This window comes from Jaculus jaculus, chromosome 6, assembly GCF_020740685.1.
Source record: "Jaculus jaculus isolate mJacJac1 chromosome 6, mJacJac1.mat.Y.cur, whole genome shotgun sequence".
Classification (NCBI taxonomy): Eukaryota; Metazoa; Chordata; class Mammalia; order Rodentia; family Dipodidae; genus Jaculus; species Jaculus jaculus.
Genome location: NC_059107.1, coordinates 26823739 through 26845401, shown reverse-complemented (window position 1 = coordinate 26845401; position 21663 = coordinate 26823739). Strand labels below are relative to the sequence as shown.

The window sequence follows — 21663 nt, the reverse complement described above, 5'->3', positions numbered from 1 at the left end:
AGACTTCTACTTCCTCCTTTATAAACATAAATCCAGTAGTTATGAACTAACAGGGTCGTAACAAGTACTAAGTGGGTGTTTTTTTTTTTTTTTTGCATTTAAAGTACTCATAATAATGTACATGAGTCAGCATATTAAGTTCTCTGTAAATTTTGACTATTACTATTAATACAGAAGAGCTACTCCTTTGAATGATGGTTCTGCATCCTAGCTACAAAAATGAAATACACTAAAGTGCAGTATTTATATATTTATTCTGTGTCTTTAGACACTGCTCAAGAAGAGTCACATATTATCCAAGAGATTTAAGTTGATTCCACTGCCCCAAAGGTAAATGTTAGAATGAAGCACATATAATTCATCACATATATTTTCTTGTTTAAAATTCTATTTATTTATTTGAGAGAAGGGGCAGAGAGAGAACTTTGTCTCAAAAATTAAGCTGGACAGCAAAAGACAGAGACACCCAGCACTGCACCTCTGGCCTACAATACACACGCACTCAAACCCACGCACCCAGATAAGCATGGATACACATATGCATGTACACCACAAACATAATAAACACACAAAAAATTAAAGTCAATAAGAAAAATTTGTAAGAAAAGATTTTTTGAAATGCTGTATCATGAGCACCATTGCCTAGCAGATTTACTACTGCACAACTGATATCAGTTTCTCAAATTTAAATTATTTTCAATTTATCATTACCAGAAAATGACACCTTGAATAGCAAAGAAAATGATGCAAAAGTAGCATGTGACAAATCTATAAGCATTTTTTTCTAAAATGATAGAAAGCTTCAAATGAAAATGCCTTTATTTGCTTTTGAGAAACCAGAGTGCAGGCTTACCAGTTCCTTGTTTTAGGCAGTAAACAGTATATGGGGAGCTGAAAAGGTCATACTGCTAAGGAACTGTCAGGAACTTAAGATGAGCAAGTCCGAATTAATAGTAGAATAAATGGTGAAATATAAGTAAGTATAATTAAGCTATGAAATATAACTTTGATACTTAGCTAAAGAGAAGGTGGCATTTCTCACAATTATCAAACCATTCCCTACATTTAAACTTTAAACTCACAATTTCCAAGCTTTTAAAATAGCCATTGAAAAGTTACTATGAAAAATAAGCCACAGACTGAAAAAAAAAAATACTGCATGTTCTCACTTGCATGCAGAATCTACCAGAAGTGAGATACACAGAAACAGCAGAACAGTTATTACCAAAGGCAGAGAAGAGCAAGAAAGTAGAAGGGAGTAGGCCAAGGGTGCAATCCTGCAGTTACAAGGGAAGGCTGAATCTGGAGGTCTACTACTAGACAACAGGAGGAGTATAGTAAATAACACTGTGCTGAATAACGGAAACTGCTGAGTAGACTTTAGGTGTCCTTATCTTTCTTTCCCTCACACAACAGGTAACTGGGAAGTGATAGGTAGAAGTAAGCCTTCCTGTAGTATTCACTTCTTATATGTCTATCAAAACATGTTGTATACCTTAAATACAAAAAAATCACAACCACACAGTTTAAGGAACCATGTAAACACATAAATCAAAAACTGCATTTAGAAAAATATCTGATACATGACTATCAAATCTATATTTTAAATGTCATTTTATAATTAAGATATTTCCATTACTGTTTTCCAGTTTTCATTTATTCTGAAATGTTCAACACACTGTTTGAGCAGCTGTTAAAGCACAGAACATTTTTTCTTAACAAAATAATTATTGCTGTAATAATCTGTAATTATGGTTTATAACTGCAATAATCCCAAAGAAATCAGTCATTACCATAGATCACAAGCAATCGTTAACTACTGTTAATGACCTATTTCTTAGGGATTATTGTTTTCACAAACCATGACCATATCACCACAAATATAAAAGAGCAAGTCAATATAATACAAATGGGATCATAATATAATAACAAACTTATTTTGTAACATTAAAAGCCATTAAGCATCTAAATTAAAGCATACAAAACTAACACATATAATTTTCTTTGTTCAACACTGACTGAACTGTTTAGTCTTCACAAAAAAACAGACACTTCTACATACAATGCACAAACTACAGCAATGTCTGGCCTTTTCTGGTAACATAAAGGCAATTACTTTCAGCAAACGATGGGTATCTTTAATAGGCAGATAAATTCCTCCTCAATGGCACTTTAACTAGAAGGATGGCAACAAATATGCATTACATTTTTTTGTATGTTCAAGGCAGATATTCAAATGCCATTATACATGAACTAAACAGTATATCACACTGTAAAACATTCTCTAATGTGTGTTAATTAATGTTGACAATATAGATCTACTTAATATTACTGAATTGTTAATTTTAGTTAATTCTATTCATATACCTCTGAACATCCAGTTTCATTCAATACCCTTCTGGAGAAAACCAGGTTTTTGATTTAACAACTCAATGTTTTAATGTAATACAGGAACCAGTGGCGCATCAACACTACCACGTGTCCAATCCGTCACTATGCTTCTCCTCCTGTATCTCACCTTAGCAGTAGCCACAACCTTAGATTTAGTGATGAGACATTTTAGTTTTATTATTTATGCATATGTAATTAGACACTCTTCTCGCTTGTTTGGAGCCCTTATTTAAAGTTTCATACTATCTATAGCTACCTGAGAGCTCCTTTTCAGTAAGCATCTGACATTCATAATCACCGAGTATACTTGCAGTTGATTCATTTTTATCACTGTTTAACATAACACTGTGTAATTCTATCATGATCCATGTTGTAAAACTGTATTATCTACCTGCAGGTACTAGAAATGGAAGCTGCTTCCACTTTGACATTATCAACAAGGGCGATGTAGGACTGCATATACTGGACTGTCTTGAGAGTAAGTTTTCAAGAGGATCTATACTAACAATAGAAAAGTCAGGTCAACAGGCACTCAAATATTTCATTTAAGAAGGTAATATCAAATTCATTTCTCTACCATTCTTAAATGATTACTGTTACATTATCAGAAGCACATAAGAAATCCACTTTGGACCCACATTTGTTTGCAAAATTTATTTTTGTAGTCTAACTGGGGAAAAATTGAATTTTATAGAGCTGTAAATTCCATTTCTTATGCCAACTAATGAAGTTAGAAATTATTTCACATATAAGAATCATTTGTTTCTTTTTCAACACAATGCCCACTTGTAACTAGTAACCATTTCCTAAAGAATTATTTTCTTGCCAAGGGTGGTGGCACATGCCTTTAATCCTAGCACTTGGGAGACAGAGGTAGGAGAATCGCCGTGAATGCAAAGCCACCCTGAGAATTCCAGGTCAGTCTAAGCCAGAGTGAGACCCTAACTCAAACAAACAAACAAACAAACAAAAAAAATTATTTTCTTTTACTGAATTTTAGGAATTCCTTCTATGTTCTACTAATGATGATCTTTTGCTTGTTTCATTGCTGTTGCTTCTGTCTCTGTTGTAAATATACTGGTCTACTTCTTCTAACCTTTAAAAATTATTAATCCTAAGTAAATTTTATTATTTATCACTATGAATTTATTCAAGCTTCCTAATTTAGTTGTTTAAATCTGTATCCATATCATCTTCTTTTTTATCTTTTTTTATTTATTTGAGAGTGAGAGCGAGAGACAGGGAGAGAGAGGAAGAGAGAGAGAATGGGCACACCAGGGCTTCTAGCCAGTGCAAATGAACTCCAAACGCATGCGTTCCCTTGTGCATCTGGCTAACATGGGTCCTGGGGAATCAAGCCTTGAAACGGGGTCCTTAGGCTTCACATGCAAGCGCTTAACCGCTAAGCCATCATCTTTTGTTTCTAGTATCACTTACTTGTAAAATCTTTCTTTTTTAAAAAATATTTTATTTATTTACTTGCAAGGGGGTGGGGAGAGAAAGAGAGAAAGGGCATGCCAGGGCTGGTTGCTACTGCAAACAAATGCCAGATGCATATGCTACTTTGTGCATCTAGATTTACTTGGGTATTAGGGAATCAAACCCAGGCCATCAGGCTTTGCAAGAAAGAGCCTTTATGGGCTGGAGAGATGGCTTAGCGGTTAAGCGCTTGCCTGTGAAGCCTAAGGACCCCGGTTCGAGGCTCGGTTCCCCAGGTCCCACGTTAGCCAGATGCACAAGGGGGCGCACGCATCTGGAGTTCGTGTGCAGTGGCTGGAAGCCCTGGCGCGCCCATTCTCTCTCTCTCCCTCCATCTGTCTTTCTTTCTATGTCTGTCGCTCTCAAATAAATAAGTAAAAAAAAAAAAAAAAAAAAACAAATTTAAAATTAAAAAAAAAAAAAAGAAAGAGCCTTTATCTACTGAGTAGTGTCTCCAGCCTCCCTCGCAAATCGTTCCTTTTAAACTCATGAGATTTTTCAATTTTGTTAGTTTAACATCTAACTTCTGATTTTTTTAATTTATGGAATATTTGTTTCCTACTTCACTTATTTCTGATGTTTTTCTGAATCTTCATGCCTGCTTCATCCTTTCTAGTATAAACCTTTTCTTTAATAAATTTTTTTAGAAATAAATTTAATGGACTCCAAAGCTCCATATAGTTCTATTTTTAACTTTTTATGCATGGATGCTCGTGTGTTTGAGTGCACATGTATATAAAGGCCGAAGAAGGGCTGGAGAGATGGCTTAGCGGTTAAGCGCTTGCCTGTGAAGCCTAAGGACCCCGGTTCGAGGCTCAGTTTCCCAGGTCCCACATTAGCCAGATGCACAAGGGGGCGCACGCGTCTGGAGTTCGTTTGCAGAGGCTGGAAGCCCTGGCGTGCCCCTTCTCTCTCTCTCTCCCTCTGTCTTTCTCTCTGTGTCTGTCGCTCTCAAATAAATAAATAAATAATTAAAAAAAAAAAAAGGCCGAAGAAAACATTTGAGTCTCCTTCTTCAGGCACACCTTCCACATTTTTTGGAGATAAGATCTATCATTGGACATAAGCTCATTAATAAAGCCAGAAAGTGATCAGGCAACCTCAGGATTCTGTTGTCTCCACCTCTACCAAACTGAAATCCTGGGTGTGTACCATCATTCTACTTGGCACATTTTAAAGTTTTTATTTATTGAGAGATAAAAAGAGAGAGAGAGAATGGAGGCACGAGGGCCTCTAGACGCATGCGCCGCCTTGTGCATCTGGCTTATGTGGGTCCTGGAGAATCGAACCTGAGTCCTTTGGCTTTGCAGGCAAGTACCTTAACCACTAAGCCATTTCTCCAGCCTCTACTTGGCACTTTTATGTGGCTTCTAGGGAGTGAACTCAGATCATGCTTGCAAGACAAGCACTTTACTAATTTTTTTTATTAGAAAACAAACATAAATCTTGAGTGGATACAAGGTAAGCTATGCCATAAGCAGACCTTGTTATGTAGATTTACAAAGTTTAAAAAGCAAGTAGTAATAAAATGGTTTTGGTAGGGGACCAACAGTATGAAAAAGCAGTGTAGAGAAACATGGAAAACACACTGTCTTGCAATGGTGCTACTTTTAAACAGTTGAGGATCCTGATCCACACAGTAAGAAGCCAACTTTACAACAGCCTGCTGCTGGTTCTTAAAGAAAGCTACTTTTGGGCTGGAGAGATGGGTTAGTGGTTAGATGGCTCGGTTCCCCAGGTCCCACGTTAGCCAGATGCACAAGGGGCGCACGTCTCTGGAGTTCGTTTGCAGAGGCTGGAAGCCCTGGTGCGCCCATTCTCTCTCCCTCTATCTGTCTTTCTCTCTGTGTCTGTCACTCTCAAATAAATAAATAAATAAATAAAATTTTACAAAAAAAAGAAAGCTACTTTTGAGAGGGCATAATCCAGGTGTTCCTTCACTTCACTAACTCTGCCTAACTTTACATGTGTGGAAGGTGCAGGTATACATGTTGCTTGACTGATCTTCTAAAATAAAGTTGTAATGTGAACAATAAATCAAGGAAAAGAATAAAGTCCTACTTATTGTAAGTGCAGTATTTCTTCACAATAGGGGAATCTTATAGTTAAGTTACAAAGAAAGGGCAAAGAATTTAATACTAGAAATCTAGTACATTCTGCTAAATGTTTTCCCTTTGCTGTCAGTTTCCTCTGATGTCACCATCAGGATCTACTTCACTGATCATCTCATCAAACTATCTGTTAACATCTCTCAAGCATCAGCACATGTGAAAGGTCTGTTGCAGAAGTGCAGTCATTACCAACCCTGTCAAACACATGACCTGCTTCTCTGATTTCTTCATCACGGTCTCTCTTTTCTCTTTTCCCTTCTGTGGGGGGCAGGGGGGGGCTGTACTGTCAGATGTGTTATTACCATCAGCATCTAGCTCATTAATTACACCCTGACAGTTGCCATTTCCTTTGCCGTCATAGTTTTTTCTCGTACAGTTCAACAGTTTGTGTCAACTCATTAAAATCCTTCTTTGAGTTTGGCAATATTCTTTTTAAGCAGTTTGGAAGCTAGAAGTGATACAGACTTCTGAGACATGACCACAAAATAAGTTAGCTCACTCCACTCAGACTAATGCTATGGCTTTATTTTTAAATTATATGCGATGGTAATATGCATGTTGCTTTCACTTGTCTGAAATCTCTCTATGTCTCATCCTACTCTTAAAAAACACACCTGCTAGACAGGAATGGTCGAACACTTTTTTTTTTTTTTTTTTAATTTGAGAGCAACAGACATAGAGAGAAAGAAAGATGGAAGGGGAGAGAGAGAGAATGGGCACGCCAGGGCTTCCAGCCACTGCAAACAAACTCCAGACGCGTGCGCCCCCTGTGCATCTGGCTAACGTGGGACCTGGGGAACCGAGCCTCGAACTGGGGTCCTCAGGCTTCACAGGCAAGTGCTTAACCACTCAGCCATCTCTCCAGCCCTCGAACACTTTTTGATTCTAGCACTTAGGAGGCTAAGGCAGAAGGACTGTCATGAGTTTAGGCAATACAAGGGTGACAAAGCAAGCAGTTGACCCCCCCCAAAAAAAACAAGACAAGACACTAAAAGATAAACTTGCTACACAATGGGCTGGAGACAGTATTTTGCCACGTTTGGCTTTTGTATTTACTGTTGAAAAGTTAAGTTAACCATTTGTTTCATATGTCTCCAAGTGGTGTTTCTTCACCAGCTGCTTTCAAGGGTTTCTGTTTGGAGGTTAAACAGTATGGTCAAAGGAATACTGTCTTCTGTTTGTTACTGTTATCTGTCAGCTCGCTGTAATAACAGATTCCTATCCGCCACCATTTAGAAAAATTCTCAGATAAGCTCTTCAGTTATCGTCTCTGCTCCACCCTTTCTATTAACCCCAACTTTGTGGGATATAACCTGACATGTATTAGATTCTCTGAAATTTTTTTACTATTACATTTTCCTTCTTCAGCATTCTTGAAAACTTCAGAACTGAGCAGATTTCTACTTCTAATTTACTATTAAATTCAGCCATTAAATTTTAGATCACCGAGTGTTTAACAAAAATTTAATGGTTTTCAAATATTCCTGGACATTTTCAGTTTTCATAGTCTGATCACTTGTTCATTTATGATTCTATTTTTAATTTAATCATTTCATGCATAATTATTTTATATTCTGATTTACTTGAGGGTCTTAGGAGTTTGGGTTTGTTGTTTACTATGAGAATTTATTTATTCACCTTCATCTACAGGAATCCTAAGGTGCAAAATTACAACTGTCATTCTTGAGAAATTTTAGTTTGTTCCTGCTGGAAGCCAGAGATTTCAGGTTTACACACCTGTCTGACAGATGGCATAAGGCCTGGCATCAATTCTATCCTGATGTTGACCATCTGCCTTTGAAGACAAGCCTGCTTTTGGCCCTGTTTGCTGCCGATTAAGACCACTCATTTGACTATAAAAAGATACAGACTAAATGGGTTAAGTAAAAATGAAGGGCGGGAGAGATTGCTCAATGGTTGCTAAGTGGTTAAGCTTGCCAGCAAAGCTTAATGACCCAGGTTTGATTCCCCAGTACCCAGTTAAAGCCAGACGCACAGAGTAGCACATGTACCTAGATTTCGTTTGCAGTGGCTAAAGGCTCTGGCATGCCCATTCTGTCTCTCTCAGCTTGCAAATAAATAAATAATATTTAAAAAGAAAAAAAACAAGATGGAAAGATGCTCAGAGGTTAAGAGCACTTCCTGTTTAAGTATGAGGGTATGAGGAAGGCTGAAGGAACAATTTCACTTCAGTCCCCAGGACCCAAATAATACCTGGACGTGGTGGACATACTTTAAAAAATATATATTTTATTTTTATTTATTTATTTGACACAGAAAGAGGGAGGGAGAGAGAATGGGTGCATCAGGGCCTCCAGTCACTGCAAATGTGCCCCCATTCCAGACACATGTGCCCCCTTGTGCATCTGGACATAGATCCTGGGTCCTTTGGCTTTGCAAGCAAACACCTTCACTGCTAAGCCGTTCCTCCAGCCCCAACATACTTTTTTATACTCTAATTCCATGGGGAGCAGAGACCCAAGAATGGCCAGAACATGGAAAAAAATGGCAAGCTTCAGGATTACTAAGAAATTCCAACTCAAGAATGATGGTGCGGAACACCTAACATTTCGTTGCAGCCACCACAGGTGCATACATGGGGCACCACAATGACACACACATACCATACAGAAACTATAAACAAGTGGATAGAGCTATTCTTATATGTGATAAGTAGATTTCAAACTAAAGTTAATCAGAGGAGAAAGAGAGCCACTACAGTTTAATGAAGGGAACAATTCATCACGAAGACATACCAGAGGATGGAGAGATGGCTCAGTAGTTAAAGCACTTGCTTGCAAAGCCTGATTGCCCGTAATTAGTTCCCTAGTACACATGTAAAACCAGATACACAAAGTGGCAAGTATCTGGAATTCATCTGCTGCAAAGAGGCCAAGCTTCCCCATTCTCTCCTTACCTGTATTTCCCTTTCACCTAAATAAATGCTAAACAAGAAGCCATAACAATTGTAAATATTTATGCACTAAATCTTGGGACTCCCAACTGCACAAATCAAACACTGACAGACATAAAAGGTCATGCTGATCTTGACAGAGTAATAGTGGGGAGCCTTAGCAGCCCACTCACATACTTAAGATGAGTCCTGTGTGCTTAAAATTAGCAGAGACACACCAGAGCTAAGTTATACCAGAGATGAACTGAACTTATCTATAGAATGCTCCAACCTGAAGATACGGTATATATAATTAATGTAAGTTTCTCTAAAACTGATCACATCATAGGCCATAATTCAAGCCTTAACAAATACAAAGAGAAGTGTAAGAACACAATTAAGATAATTCCTTGTATCTGATCAGACCACAGTAGAATAAACTAGAAATCAACAGCAAGAGAATTAATTATCAGAAATTACAAAAAAAATACTTTGAGACTGAACAAATCAATTTTATAATTTTTTATTTTTATTATTTATTTGAGAACAATAGAGAGAGAGAGAAAGAGAGAGAGAGAGAGAGAATGGGTGTGCCAGGGCTTCCAGCCACTGCAAACGAACTCCAGATGTGTACATCCCCTTGTGCATTTGGGTAACATGGGTCTTGGGGAATAGAGCCTCAAACCAGGGTCCTTAGACTTCACAGACAAGTGCCTTAACCACAAGCCATCTCTCCAGCCTTGAACAAATCACTTTTAAATGAACTGGTTAGTCACTGGAAAAAATCAGTGAGGAAATTCAACTATAACTAGACACAAATGAAAATGGCAACATAATCTGCCAAATTTGTGATAAAGTGAAGGCAGTCATAAGGGCAACGTTTATAGCTACTAAGTGCTCACAGTACAATTTTGGAGATTGTAGACAAGCAACCTAACAAAGTAACAGGATTCTAGAAAAACAGCAAGCCAATCCCAGACCAAGTAGATGGCAACAAATAATAAAGAACAGGGCAAAGATTAATGAAAAAGACACTCAAACAACAATATGCAAAATCACTTGGTTACTTGAAAAAGTTAAGAAATTTGACAAACCAAAAAAAGATAAACCAAATAAATAAAACTGAAAGTTAAAAAGGGTGTTCTACAATACACCCAAATAAAATTCAGAAGCTCAATAGGAGTATTATGGAAGTTACCTCCTCAAAAGCTAGAAAACCTAAATGAAATGGATACATTTCTAAATACAGAAGATATAAATAATTTAAACAGATGTGTCACAAGCAAAGAGACTGAGCTGTAACTATAAGCCTCCTCACAAAGAAAGTCCAGGACAGGTGGATTCACTGTCAAATCACATCAAACTTTTAGGGAAGATATAATAGCAATACTTGAAGTGTTTCATAAAACAGAAATGGAAAGGAACAGTACTAACCAACTTCTATGGGGCCAATATCCTAATTCATAACCCAGATAGAGACAAAAAGGAAGTAGACATTAAAGAGACTGAAGTCACTAAAAGATGGAAAGACCCCACCCCCAGGCTGATGGACCAACAGAATGAATGTCGTGAAAATGGTTTTATTACCAAAAGTGATTAACAGATTCAATGAGCTTTTCCATCAATGATATTCTTCATCGAATGAAATAAAGCAATCCAGAAATCCATACTGAAACATGCAAGACTGAAGGGCCAGGGCAAACCTTAGCTGGATGCCCAATGCTAGAGGTATCACAATGCCACATCTCAAATAATAGTACAGAACCATAACAACAAGAACAGGGTACTGGCAAAAACCAGACATATACACCAATGGAGTAAGACGGAGGAGCTAGAAACAAATCCATACAGTTCTCATGTGTAGAACCTATACTTAAAATTACATATATAAGTATATACATAAATGTGAATATATATGTGGGTGTGAATGGATAACAAAAGTAGAAAAGTAGTCATGAGAAGTAAGAAGAGCTCTTAACAAAGGAAGGGAAGAGAAAGGGAGGGTTATGGATTAGATGGAATTGTAAAGTAGAGGCACAGGAATGTAACTCCAAGGTGAAATGCATGCATGAGGCCCCTTGGTTCAACCCCCAAACTGAGTAACAGCAACAAAGCAAAGACAGGGGCATGGGACACTGAGGGAGAAAACCATGCATGAAGGGCAATGAGGCAGGGGAAAGAACGAGAAGAAAGGAAGATACAAATGTATAAAAATGCCAATTGAAATCTATTACTACCTTAAAAAAAACAGTAATAAAACAGTATGAATCTACCTTCATTTGTATAAAATAGTTATTTATAAGCTCTGGAAATCATTTTTATTCCCTGCTATCTGAAATAATGTAAAGAAATAAATTTTAAAAATAAAGATATAAAGAAACAAATGTACTGTCCCTCAATAAAGGATTTAAAACAAAGTAGGGGCTGGAGAGAGAGCTTATCAGTTAAGATGCTTGCATGTGAAGGCTAAGGACCCACGTTCAACTCTCTAAATCCCACATAAGCCAAACACACAAAGGTGAGGAAAGCACAAGGGTCACACATGCCCACTAGGTGGCAAAAGCATCTGGAGTTCGATTTCAGTGGCTGAGGCCCTGGCACACCAATTCTCTCCCTTTCTAAAATAAAAAAAAAAGGTTCAAAACAAAACAAAGTACAGAGTAAGCTAGAAAGCAAACAGAAAGGGAGGAAGGGGGGGAGGACTTAAGGGATGGTATTGTATATATGTAAGTCAAACAGATTAATGGGGGAGAAAAGGCCTAAGTGAGTCAGGGGAAGAGACTGAGTAAAGGAAAGGTGGAGGAAGAGCTAATCAAAATCTGAGGATATAAATAAGTCATATGGAAACCTATTTTTTTGGACAATGGAACACTCAGGAGCCATACATTGTTACTAGAAAATTTTCAGTGCCAGTGATGGAATACCTTCCAGGGAGTTGTTGGTCAGGGAGGTCCTTGATGCCCCCAAAACATTACAGGCCATTGCCAAGGCCCTTGGTTTCCCATCAGGAATAGATGGCAAGACCCTATTGCTGAAGATTCCACATACATGGGCTGTAAGGTCACTGAGCAATCCTGATGGAGCTGAGCTAAAAACTGCCTCCATGTAGACGAGCTGACAGAAAGCTGGAAAAAGCCATGTTGCATGCAGTTCAATAGGAGAGAAAGAAATCATAAGTGATACTCAACAGTGGACAATACAAGCCTTGTATTTGACTACCCAGGTCAAATGAGCCAACGGGTACAATAGTGGCATGTTTGTTATGGGGGAGTCCTGCTCCATGGGAGGGAATACATCCCTGATTCTGAAAACCTATAACAGGGGTAGTCATGAGCCCTAGGGGTGTAACGTCTGCTACTATCTGGCTAAATGTATATTCTATTCTCATCAAATTGCCCAGTAAGCACTTCTCTTAATGTTCATGCCCATATATTAATACTAATCTCACTTTTAGTTAGGAAACCTTCTCTTTTCAGATGGCAGTGACCTTGGGATGACTCAGAAGGCATCATGGTGCTGAGAAGTAACAAAGGAGTGCTCAGCAATGAAATATCTCTATCACGCCTTCCAAGGCTGAGGGTCCATTACGGAAGAGTTGGTGGAAAGAATGTAAGAGCCAAAGGAAGAGCAGGACTACTTAGAACATGCTCCTCCAGACACAAATGGCCTGGACATCCAGGACCTCACAGTGCCTGACACTACGTACACAAGACCATCATAACAGGAGGAAAAGACAATGACATCAAAATAAAAGAGAATGATTGAGAGGGGAAAGGGATATAATGGAGAGTGGAGTTTCAAAGGGGAAAGTGGTGGGAGGGAGGGATATTGTTTACAATTATGGAAGTTGTCAATAAAACATAAATAAATTACAAAAAAAATCACAAAGCCACAATGAGGGCTAATGCATAACAGTAAAATCATGATAAGATCTTAGTACTTTTTTGTACTAGCTACAATTTGGCTCTCAATTTCAACTGACTAATGGAAAGAAGGAAACATGATCAATCAAAAATGTTATGTCATCTCTGCTCAAGGATCACTATCAGTTCTTCTAGATACTGATTCCATAATAAAATTAAAAATCACCTATCAAGACACCAAAATACCCTAGCAGCTTAATAAAACTGGTGGGTAAGGGACCAGAAACTGGGGAAATACATGTTAATTTGTAGTTACATTATTAACGTGATTAATGTTACTTAATATTCAACATGATATTCATAATTATTAACCTAATTGACTGACCTTCTTGAATTGCCATGTCAACAGTTATTCCAGAAGCTGAATGCCGAAGCTCTTGGTAATTCTGTGCATTTTGGTCAAATAGTTGTATAAGAAGAGTACATGTCTTTTCATATTCACATCTGCTGACAGTGCACAACTGTTCTAACTGCTGAAACACTGTAGCAGTATCATCCAGGGGGTCATCTAAATGATCTCTGGAACATAAAAGAGGACGTTTGCACAGAAAATTAAAATGTAATGGACTCTTACTCACCACAAATAACCTTGGTTATACCAGACTGTTGTGATAGATCAAGAAATAAAAAACAAACGTTATTTGTTTGGAAGGTAAGAAATAGCTCAGCAGTGAAGGTGATCGTCTTCAAAATCTAATGACCCTAGTTCGATTCCCCAGTACCGACATAAAACCAGATACACAGGATGGTGCATGTATATGGAGTTCATTTGCAGTGGCTAGAGGCCCTGACGTGCCCATTCTCATACTCTCTCTCTCTCTCTGCTTGTAAATAAATAAATAAAAATATTTTAAAACAGCTAAATATAAGAAATAAATAACCATACGATACAAAGTCACCAAAAGCTATACAACATACTTGAGACCTGAAAGCTAAATAAAAAAATGTGTTCATTGGCCAAAAGATCTGATATTATTGTATTCTCCCAAATTAATGAATGGCTTCAATACAATTCCAAACAGAATCCAAGAATTTCCTAGTGGAAACTGATAAAGTGGTCTGGAGAGCTGGCTCAGCAGTTTAAGGTGCTTGTCTGCAAAGCCTGATGGCTGGGATTCAATGGCCCAACACCCAACTTAGCCAGAGCCACTAATTGCCTCATACCCCTAGAGTTTACTTGCAGTGGCAAGAAGCTCTGGTATGTCCATCTTCATCCTCTCTCACTCACTCTCTCTGCTTGCAAATAAATAATAAATAAATATTTCAAAACAAGAAATTGATAAAATCATTGTAAAATTTCCATGGAGAATGAAAGGAAGTACACAGCTATAATTATTTTGAAAAGTAAAAATTAACTTGGAAAACTCATACTATCTGGTTTAGGTATTTATTACAAAGCTGGAGTAACTAAGATAGATCACCAGGGAAAGAAATGTGGATTAATTGCAACAGAGTCCTGAACAGAGTAGAAGAACATCAATATAAAAAGGATAGTCTTTTCAAGAAATGGTGTCAGAGAACTAATTGGTCACCCACAGGTGAAAGAGAATACGGAAATATACACAGACACACACACACACAGAGAGAAAGAGAGAGAGAGAAAGTGTGTGTGTGTGTGTGTACATGAGAACAGGAGAACAAGTACCTGAACTTTACCTTTTGTAATATATAAAATTAACTTTTTCTGCTTTGAGACAGGATCTTCCTACTTAGCCCAGGTTGGCCTTAAATGCATTATATAGAACTTGTGATTCTTCTGCCTCAATTTCCCAAGTGCTAGGATTATAAACATACATTTCCACACCCAGAGCAATAATTAACTTGAAATGGGTCATTAACTTAAAAGTACCTCCTAGAGGGTCCATTGGGAGGGGGTAGATCATGAATGAGCCTAAACAATGGTACCAAACTGCCTGTATTTGCTGAAAACTAATAAATTTAATTTTTAAAAAAGTACCTCCTAGAACTACAAAAGTTCTAGAAGAAAAAACTAATAGACAATCTCTATGACCAGAGGTCAGATGAAGAACTTTCTTTTACAAATGAAGTCAAATGTCAGGGAGACCCAAGAGTCATCTAACCGAGAGCAGAAAGCCCACTGCTTTGCACTGGTCATCTCTACTACACCTGTGGGCTCAGGGGACACTGCTGAGGAAGTGGCACATTGAATATGAGTGCTGCTCTAAAAGCTAGCCAGAGTGCCTTCTCCAGGGAGATGGTAGCAGACACCAAAGAGACTCAAAAACTCATCAAAGAAGATAAAAAGGCTGCCGGCTGAGAGATCAACACTAAAGAGATTTCTAACATGCCATCTAAGGCTCAGGGAATATTGCAGAAGAGGGAGCAGACAGAATGAAAGAGCCACAGGATACATAGGCATCCTCTGAGACCCTGTCCTGTATGAACTGACTGACTGCATTCATGACTCCTCAGTGGATACTGATACCCCAACAAGACCAACATGGTTCTGAGGCCATCAACATTTTTGCCAAGAAGGACAGACAAGGACAAACAGAAGGAGACAACAAAACTACAGAAGGACTACCTTGAAAGAGAAGAGTCCTCAGGGGATGGGGCAGGGGACAGAGGAAAAAGGATAATGGAATAGGAACACAAAAAATTACTGTGCATTCATATATTAAGTTTCCCAATTAAAAAATGCTTCTTTATGCATTATACCAAACACATGATATGTATGTATGTGTGTGTGTGCGCATATATATATATATATGCGCACACACACACATACATACATATATATGCAGGTATATATATGTATATACATATACATATACATACATATACATACATATACATATATATATGTATATATATATACATATGAGAATAAACTTGAATGCATCAAATTTCAAAACTTATAATCCTTTGAAGACTCAATTTTAAAAAACAAAAAGGGGGCTGGAGAGATGGCTTAGGCATTAAGACATCTGCCTGCAAAGCCAAAGGATCCCAGTTCAATTCTCCAGGACCCACATAAACCTGATGCACAAGGGGGTGCATGCATCTGGAGTTCATTTGCAGTGGCTGGAGGCCCTAACGTGCCCATCCTCTCTCCCTCCCTCCTTTTCTCATTCCCCCCCCAAATCAATAAATAAAATATATTTTAAAAATGGCAAATGATGGGCTGGGAGAAAATACATAACAAAAAGACTTGTGAACAGAATATAAACATTTCTCAAATCTCAATATAAGAGAATAACTTGGTTTAAAAAACAGAGAGGAGGGCTGGAAAGATGGCTTAGTGGTTAAGGCACTTGCCTGAAAAACCTAAGAACCCACATTCAATCTTCCAGGTTTCATGTAAGCCAAATGCAAAAGATGATGCAAGTGCACAATGCATATATGCACCTGGAGTTTGATTACAGTGGCTGGAGGCCCTGATACGCCAATTCTCTCTCTCATTAAAAAAAAAAAATGTGTCTGTTGGGTTTGCTTAAAAAAACAAAAATAAAGAGAAAGAGAAGACAACAGATTTGACAGGCACTTTGCCAAAGACAACATACAGATGGCCATGAAAAAAATGTTGATCATTATGACTCATTAAGCAACTACAAATTAAAACCAAAATGAGGTGCCATGACTTACCTCTTAGAATATGAATTAGTCTAAAAAAACTACCATGTACTTTAGGATATGTTACAGCCACTGTGGAATAGTTTGGCAGCTTTTCTTACAACAAAATGTTTAATTACTATGCCACCCAAGAAACCTATCATCTAGGTATTATCCAAAAGAAATCAAAACTTAGGATCATACAAAAATACATATAGGAATATTTACTATTGCTAAAAGAATAACCCAAATGTCCAACCGATACACAAGATGGAATTTTATCTAGTAACAAAAAGGGAACTACTGATAAAACAGAGGAATTTCAAATGCATTATGTCAGGTGAAACAAACCAGGCTTTAACAGCTAAATACTAAATGATTTATTTTACACAATATTATAGAAAAAGCCAAAACTACGGAGGAACAAAACACATCAGTCATTGCCAGAGCTGTGAGTTCACTACAAAGGGACCCATAAAAATCTTTGGAGTGATGGAACTATTCAATATCTTGATTATGCTGGTAGTGATACAACCGTATATACTTAGTGGGACTATAAAACTTTACACTAAAGTAGGTAAATTTTAACATTTGACCTCAATCTTTAAAACTTCCAAGATAAAACAAATGAAAACAAAACAGAAAAACACAGTATTTTAATACCTCACAACTATGGCAACAGATTCCAATCGGGAAGTGATAAAGGCCTTGGTGATTTCAGGTGCATAAGTATCTAGCAAGTGGGGTTGAGTTGACTTCACAAAAGGAACTGATGCTACCATCCTTTGCCACAGAGTTAATAAATAGTGAACACTGTTGGGAGCAAACTCCCAATGCTACAAAGAAACAAAGCAAATGTTATTTAAGATGACAGAGCTTTCTAGATTAAGAATCAAATAGCAAAATTACAAAGATAAACAACTTTTTTAGCTCTATTTTTGTTTTGATAGAGAGACTCATATACCCCAGGTTAGCCTCAAACTTGCTATATAGCTGAGAATGACCTTAACTTTGGATCCTACCTCTACCACACCCAGTATATGTGGTGCTGGGGATCAAAGCCAGGGCCTCTGCCAACTGAGTTACAGACCCAGCCCCAATAAAATTAACTGTTAATCTAATTATATAAGGACCACTTAATGCAAAAAGTTTTATAAATGCAAAAAATATTAAGTAATAAGTATTACTGATTATCCTACTAGTGAACCATCACTATTAAAATGTCATTATATTTTCTTATAATCATTCCAACAAATGTTTTTAATACAGTTGACAACATATTCAAAATATGGCTTTTAACATCTCTCAAAAATTATAAAGGCAGGCTAGAGGGATGGCTAAGCAGTTAAGGCACTTGCCAGCAAGCCAAAGGATTCCCCAGGACCCATGTAAAGCCAGGTGCACATGGTGGCATATGCATCTGGAGTTCATTTGTGGGGCTCCCAAATTTCTCTCAAATAATGAATTAAAAAAATTTTTTTTTGTTTATTTTTACTTATTTGAGAGCAACAGAGAGAGAGAGAGAGGAGGCAGATAGAGAGAGAGAGAAAGGGCGCACCAGGGCCTCCGGCCACTGCAAAGTACTCCAGATGCGTGCGCCCCCTTGTGCATCTGGCTTTACATGGGTCCTGGGGAATCCTTTGGCTTGCTGGTCCTGGAGAATCAAGCCTCGAACCGGGGTTCTCAGGCTTCACAGGCAAGCGCTTAACCGCTAAGCCATCTCTCCAGCCCTCAAATAATGAATTTTTTTTAATTATAAAGGTATTTTTCCATAATAAATCCACGAAAGAACTTGTTTCTTCTGATTTTGCCACAGCTTCTCACATCATCTTCAAATACTTAAGAATCTCAATTTTTAAGTACTGCAACAATTGTTTTACCTAAACTCTATAAAGAACTTTTTTTTATTTTTTAAATAAAATTCTATTTTAAAGTGTTTTTTAATTTTTATTTATTTATTTGAGAGAGACACAGAGAAAGAAAGAACGGGTGTGCCAGGGCCTCCAGCCACTGCAAACTAACCCTAGGCTCATGCGCCCCTTGTGCTTCTGGCTTGTGTGGGTCCTGGGGAATCAACCTGGGTCATTTGGCTTTGCAGGCAAGCGCCAGACCACTAAGCCATCTCTCCAACCCAATAAAGAACACTGTCATGAAAATACTCAAAAACTACTTTAAAAAAGAAACCACCCCTATCATTATCAAGAAATTATTTTTTTTTTAAATACTTTTTATTTATTTATTTGAGAGCGACAGACACAGAGAGAAAGACAGATAGAGGGAGAGAGAGGGAATGGGCGCGCCAGGGCTTCCAGCCTCTGCAAACGAACTCCAGACGCGTGCGCCCCCTTGTGCATCTGGCTAACGTGGGACCTGGGGAACCGAGCCTCGAACTGGGATCCTTAGGCTTCACAGGCAAGCGCTTAACCGCTAAGCCATCTCTCCAGCCCAATAAAGAGCACTGTCATGGAAATACTCAAAAACTACTTTAAAAAAGAAACCACCCCTATCATTACCAAGAAATTATTTATCTATAGTTTAACATCAACTAGACATTTTTACCTACCTGTAGGCTAGTAATAGTAAAATCAGCAATCAATCTGATTACTTCAGGATACTCTTCTACCATAACTAATTCTCCCAGCTGATAATTTGTCTTTAAACGAGCCAAAAATCGACAAAATTCATGATAATTACCTGGATCAGACAAACCCTACAGTAAAAGATACAAAGAAAGATTTTTCAAAAATGCGAACAAAATTCTAATTTATTTTATCATTTACCTGGATTTAATGGGCACCTTCTTTGTGATAAAATGGTTAATAACAATATAAGAAATGAGGAATGAGTGGTGCCAGATAAAGCTAATACTATTGTCAGTTATTAACTTATTAATAAGGAATACAAAGTAGAGATTTTGGAAGCATTCTGCCAAGATGACTAAAGTATTTTGTTTGAGAACCTATTACATTAAAAGTATGTATCTGGGGCTGGAGGGATGGCTTAGTGGTTAAGGCATTTGCCTGCAAAGTCAAAGTACCTAGGTTCAATTCCTCAGGACCCACATAAGACAGATGCACAAGGTGGCATATATGTCCGGAGTCCATTTACAGTGGCTGAAAGCCTTCGTATGCCAATTCTCTTTATCTGCCTTTTTCTTTCCTTTTTCTCTTTCTCTCCTCTCTCTCTCAAATAAAATAAAATTTAAAAAAATTTAAAGTATGTGTCTGAGTGTATATGTACATTTGTGTGCACAACAAGAGAAGTTTCTTTAAAATCAACAATTGTTGAGTACTTATATGCACAGTGGCATCAAGTTTACTCTTTGAAGTGAACTGTCATTCAAACAAAACAAATAACTCTAGTGCTGGGAACAAAGTTTAACAAAATACCTCCAAATTTCACAGGTGATTTTGGGAGAAAGATTTTTAGAAAGGCCACCCCAGTTATCAGTGATGTGCTTGGAAATGGGGCATGTACTATCACCCCCACAGTCTGAACACTTTGCAGTATGTGCTGTATCTGACATGCAATCAGGTTTTAAAACTTGAAATCTAAAGAATCTAAGCAATTTCACTCAGGGGCTCCAGGAAAAAAAATATCTAATTTTTAAGGACAACTTCCAGAGAGACATTTAAAAAATGTGTCATTTTTGGGTGTGTGCATGTGTGTAGTAGGTATGGTGTGATGTGGAGAAATGGAGAGAAAGTATGTGTGTGTCTGCGCGCGTATTGCAGAGAATGTTGGTGCCCCCCTCCATTGCTCATTTATTTGTTTTCCTTGAGACAAGTTTCTTCACTGATTCTGGAGCCTGCAGTTTCACAAGCCCCAGGAGGTCTGTGGTCTCTGCTCACCACAAGGCAGGAGTTTCAAACTGCATGGTCTTACATAGATATTTAGGTGGGTACTGGGGACTCAAAACTCAGCAGTCTCAGGCACCCTCAGGCCATCATGCTTCTGTAGGAAGTGCTCTTAACCACTAAGCCATCTCTCCAGTCCCAAATCACAAGTCTTTTAATACACACTCGTGATTCTAAATAATATACCATTCAGACTAACTTTTACAGTGAAATATCAACATTAGGTTGTAGGAAAATCATTTGAGAGGGTATCTGCACTGGCATAATATCTCCCACAATGTGACATATAACTGATGATAATGAGTTAGCAAGCAAATTAAAATTTTTATATCATGCTGGTAAAATCCTATTTATTAACAAAATGGGTAAATATTACCCTGTACTAAGACTGAAAAGGTAAAGAAAGGCATAACCTGTAAGATATAGATAACTTGAAGTAACAATTGCATTCATAAAATATTTTTAATTTTTTTTTAATTTAAGAGTGTGTGGGGGTCAAAATGGCCTGGATATCCATGGCCTCACAGTGCCTGACACTACCTACACAAGACCATCATAAAAGGAGGAAAAGATCATGACATCAAAATAAAAGATGCTAATTTAGAAGGGGAGGGGATATGATGGAGAATGGAGTTTCAAAGGGGAAAGTGGGGGAGGGAGAGTATTACCATGGGATATATTTTATAATCATGGAAGTTGTTAATAAAAAATTTGAAATAAAAAAAGAATTGGTTAACAGGGCATGATCAAAATAAACAAACCAATGTAGGTAACAATGGTATCAATAAAATATACCATAGCAAAGAAAAAAAAAGTGTGTGTGGGGGGGTGTATGGATGCCCCAGGACCTTCTGTCAGTGCAAATAAATACAAGACATATGTGCCACTTTGTGTACCTGACTTTATGTGGGTACTGGGGAATCCAACCCAGGCTGTCAGGCTTGCAAGCAAGCACCTTTAACCACTAGTCAATCTCTTTAGCCAGACTTTTTATTTTTATGCAAAGCTATTATTTAATATCTCCCCCCAATTACAACCAAGAGGTTTAAGTAAATTATTTTAAGTTCCTACTTATCATTTTAAAATCAATAGTTTAGTTATAAATGCTTTCAACCAAAAACCAAAATAAAAGTGAAATAAATATAGCTAGGCATCCAATCTCACTTATTAATATCTTTTGAAGGTTCTGAAATGCCTATTACCACTAAAGCTCTGAAGCTAATGCAGAGGAAATTTCTAAATCTACAAATTCCAAAATGTCCACAAGAGGGCAAAAGACACTTCATAATTCAAAGCTTCTTATTTCATCAATATTAACATCTAGGCTTGTATTGTCCCCTGATTCAAAAGGTGGATGTAATTCTGAACCAATCTCTGCAGTACTTTATCAAATGCAAAGAAATGAAGCACAATGATAAAAGACACAAGCACATGAT

At 37.6% G+C, this 21663-nt stretch overlaps 1 protein-coding gene across 1 annotated transcript in view; it reads right to left on the bottom strand.

Annotated features, from left to right (window-relative positions):
* The window catches only part of LOC123461474 (ran-binding protein 17-like), a 65672-nt gene that overhangs the window by 22004 nt on the left and 22005 nt on the right, over positions 1-21663 (bottom strand). The window contains exons 9-11 of the mRNA XM_045152175.1: positions 18934-19080; positions 17034-17206; positions 13123-13316 (exon numbers count right to left, since the gene is read on the bottom strand). Of these exons, the coding sequence (XP_045008110.1) occupies positions 13123-13316; positions 17034-17206; positions 18934-19080 (514 nt within the window). The remainder of the gene's footprint in view (positions 1-13122; positions 13317-17033; positions 17207-18933; positions 19081-21663) is intronic.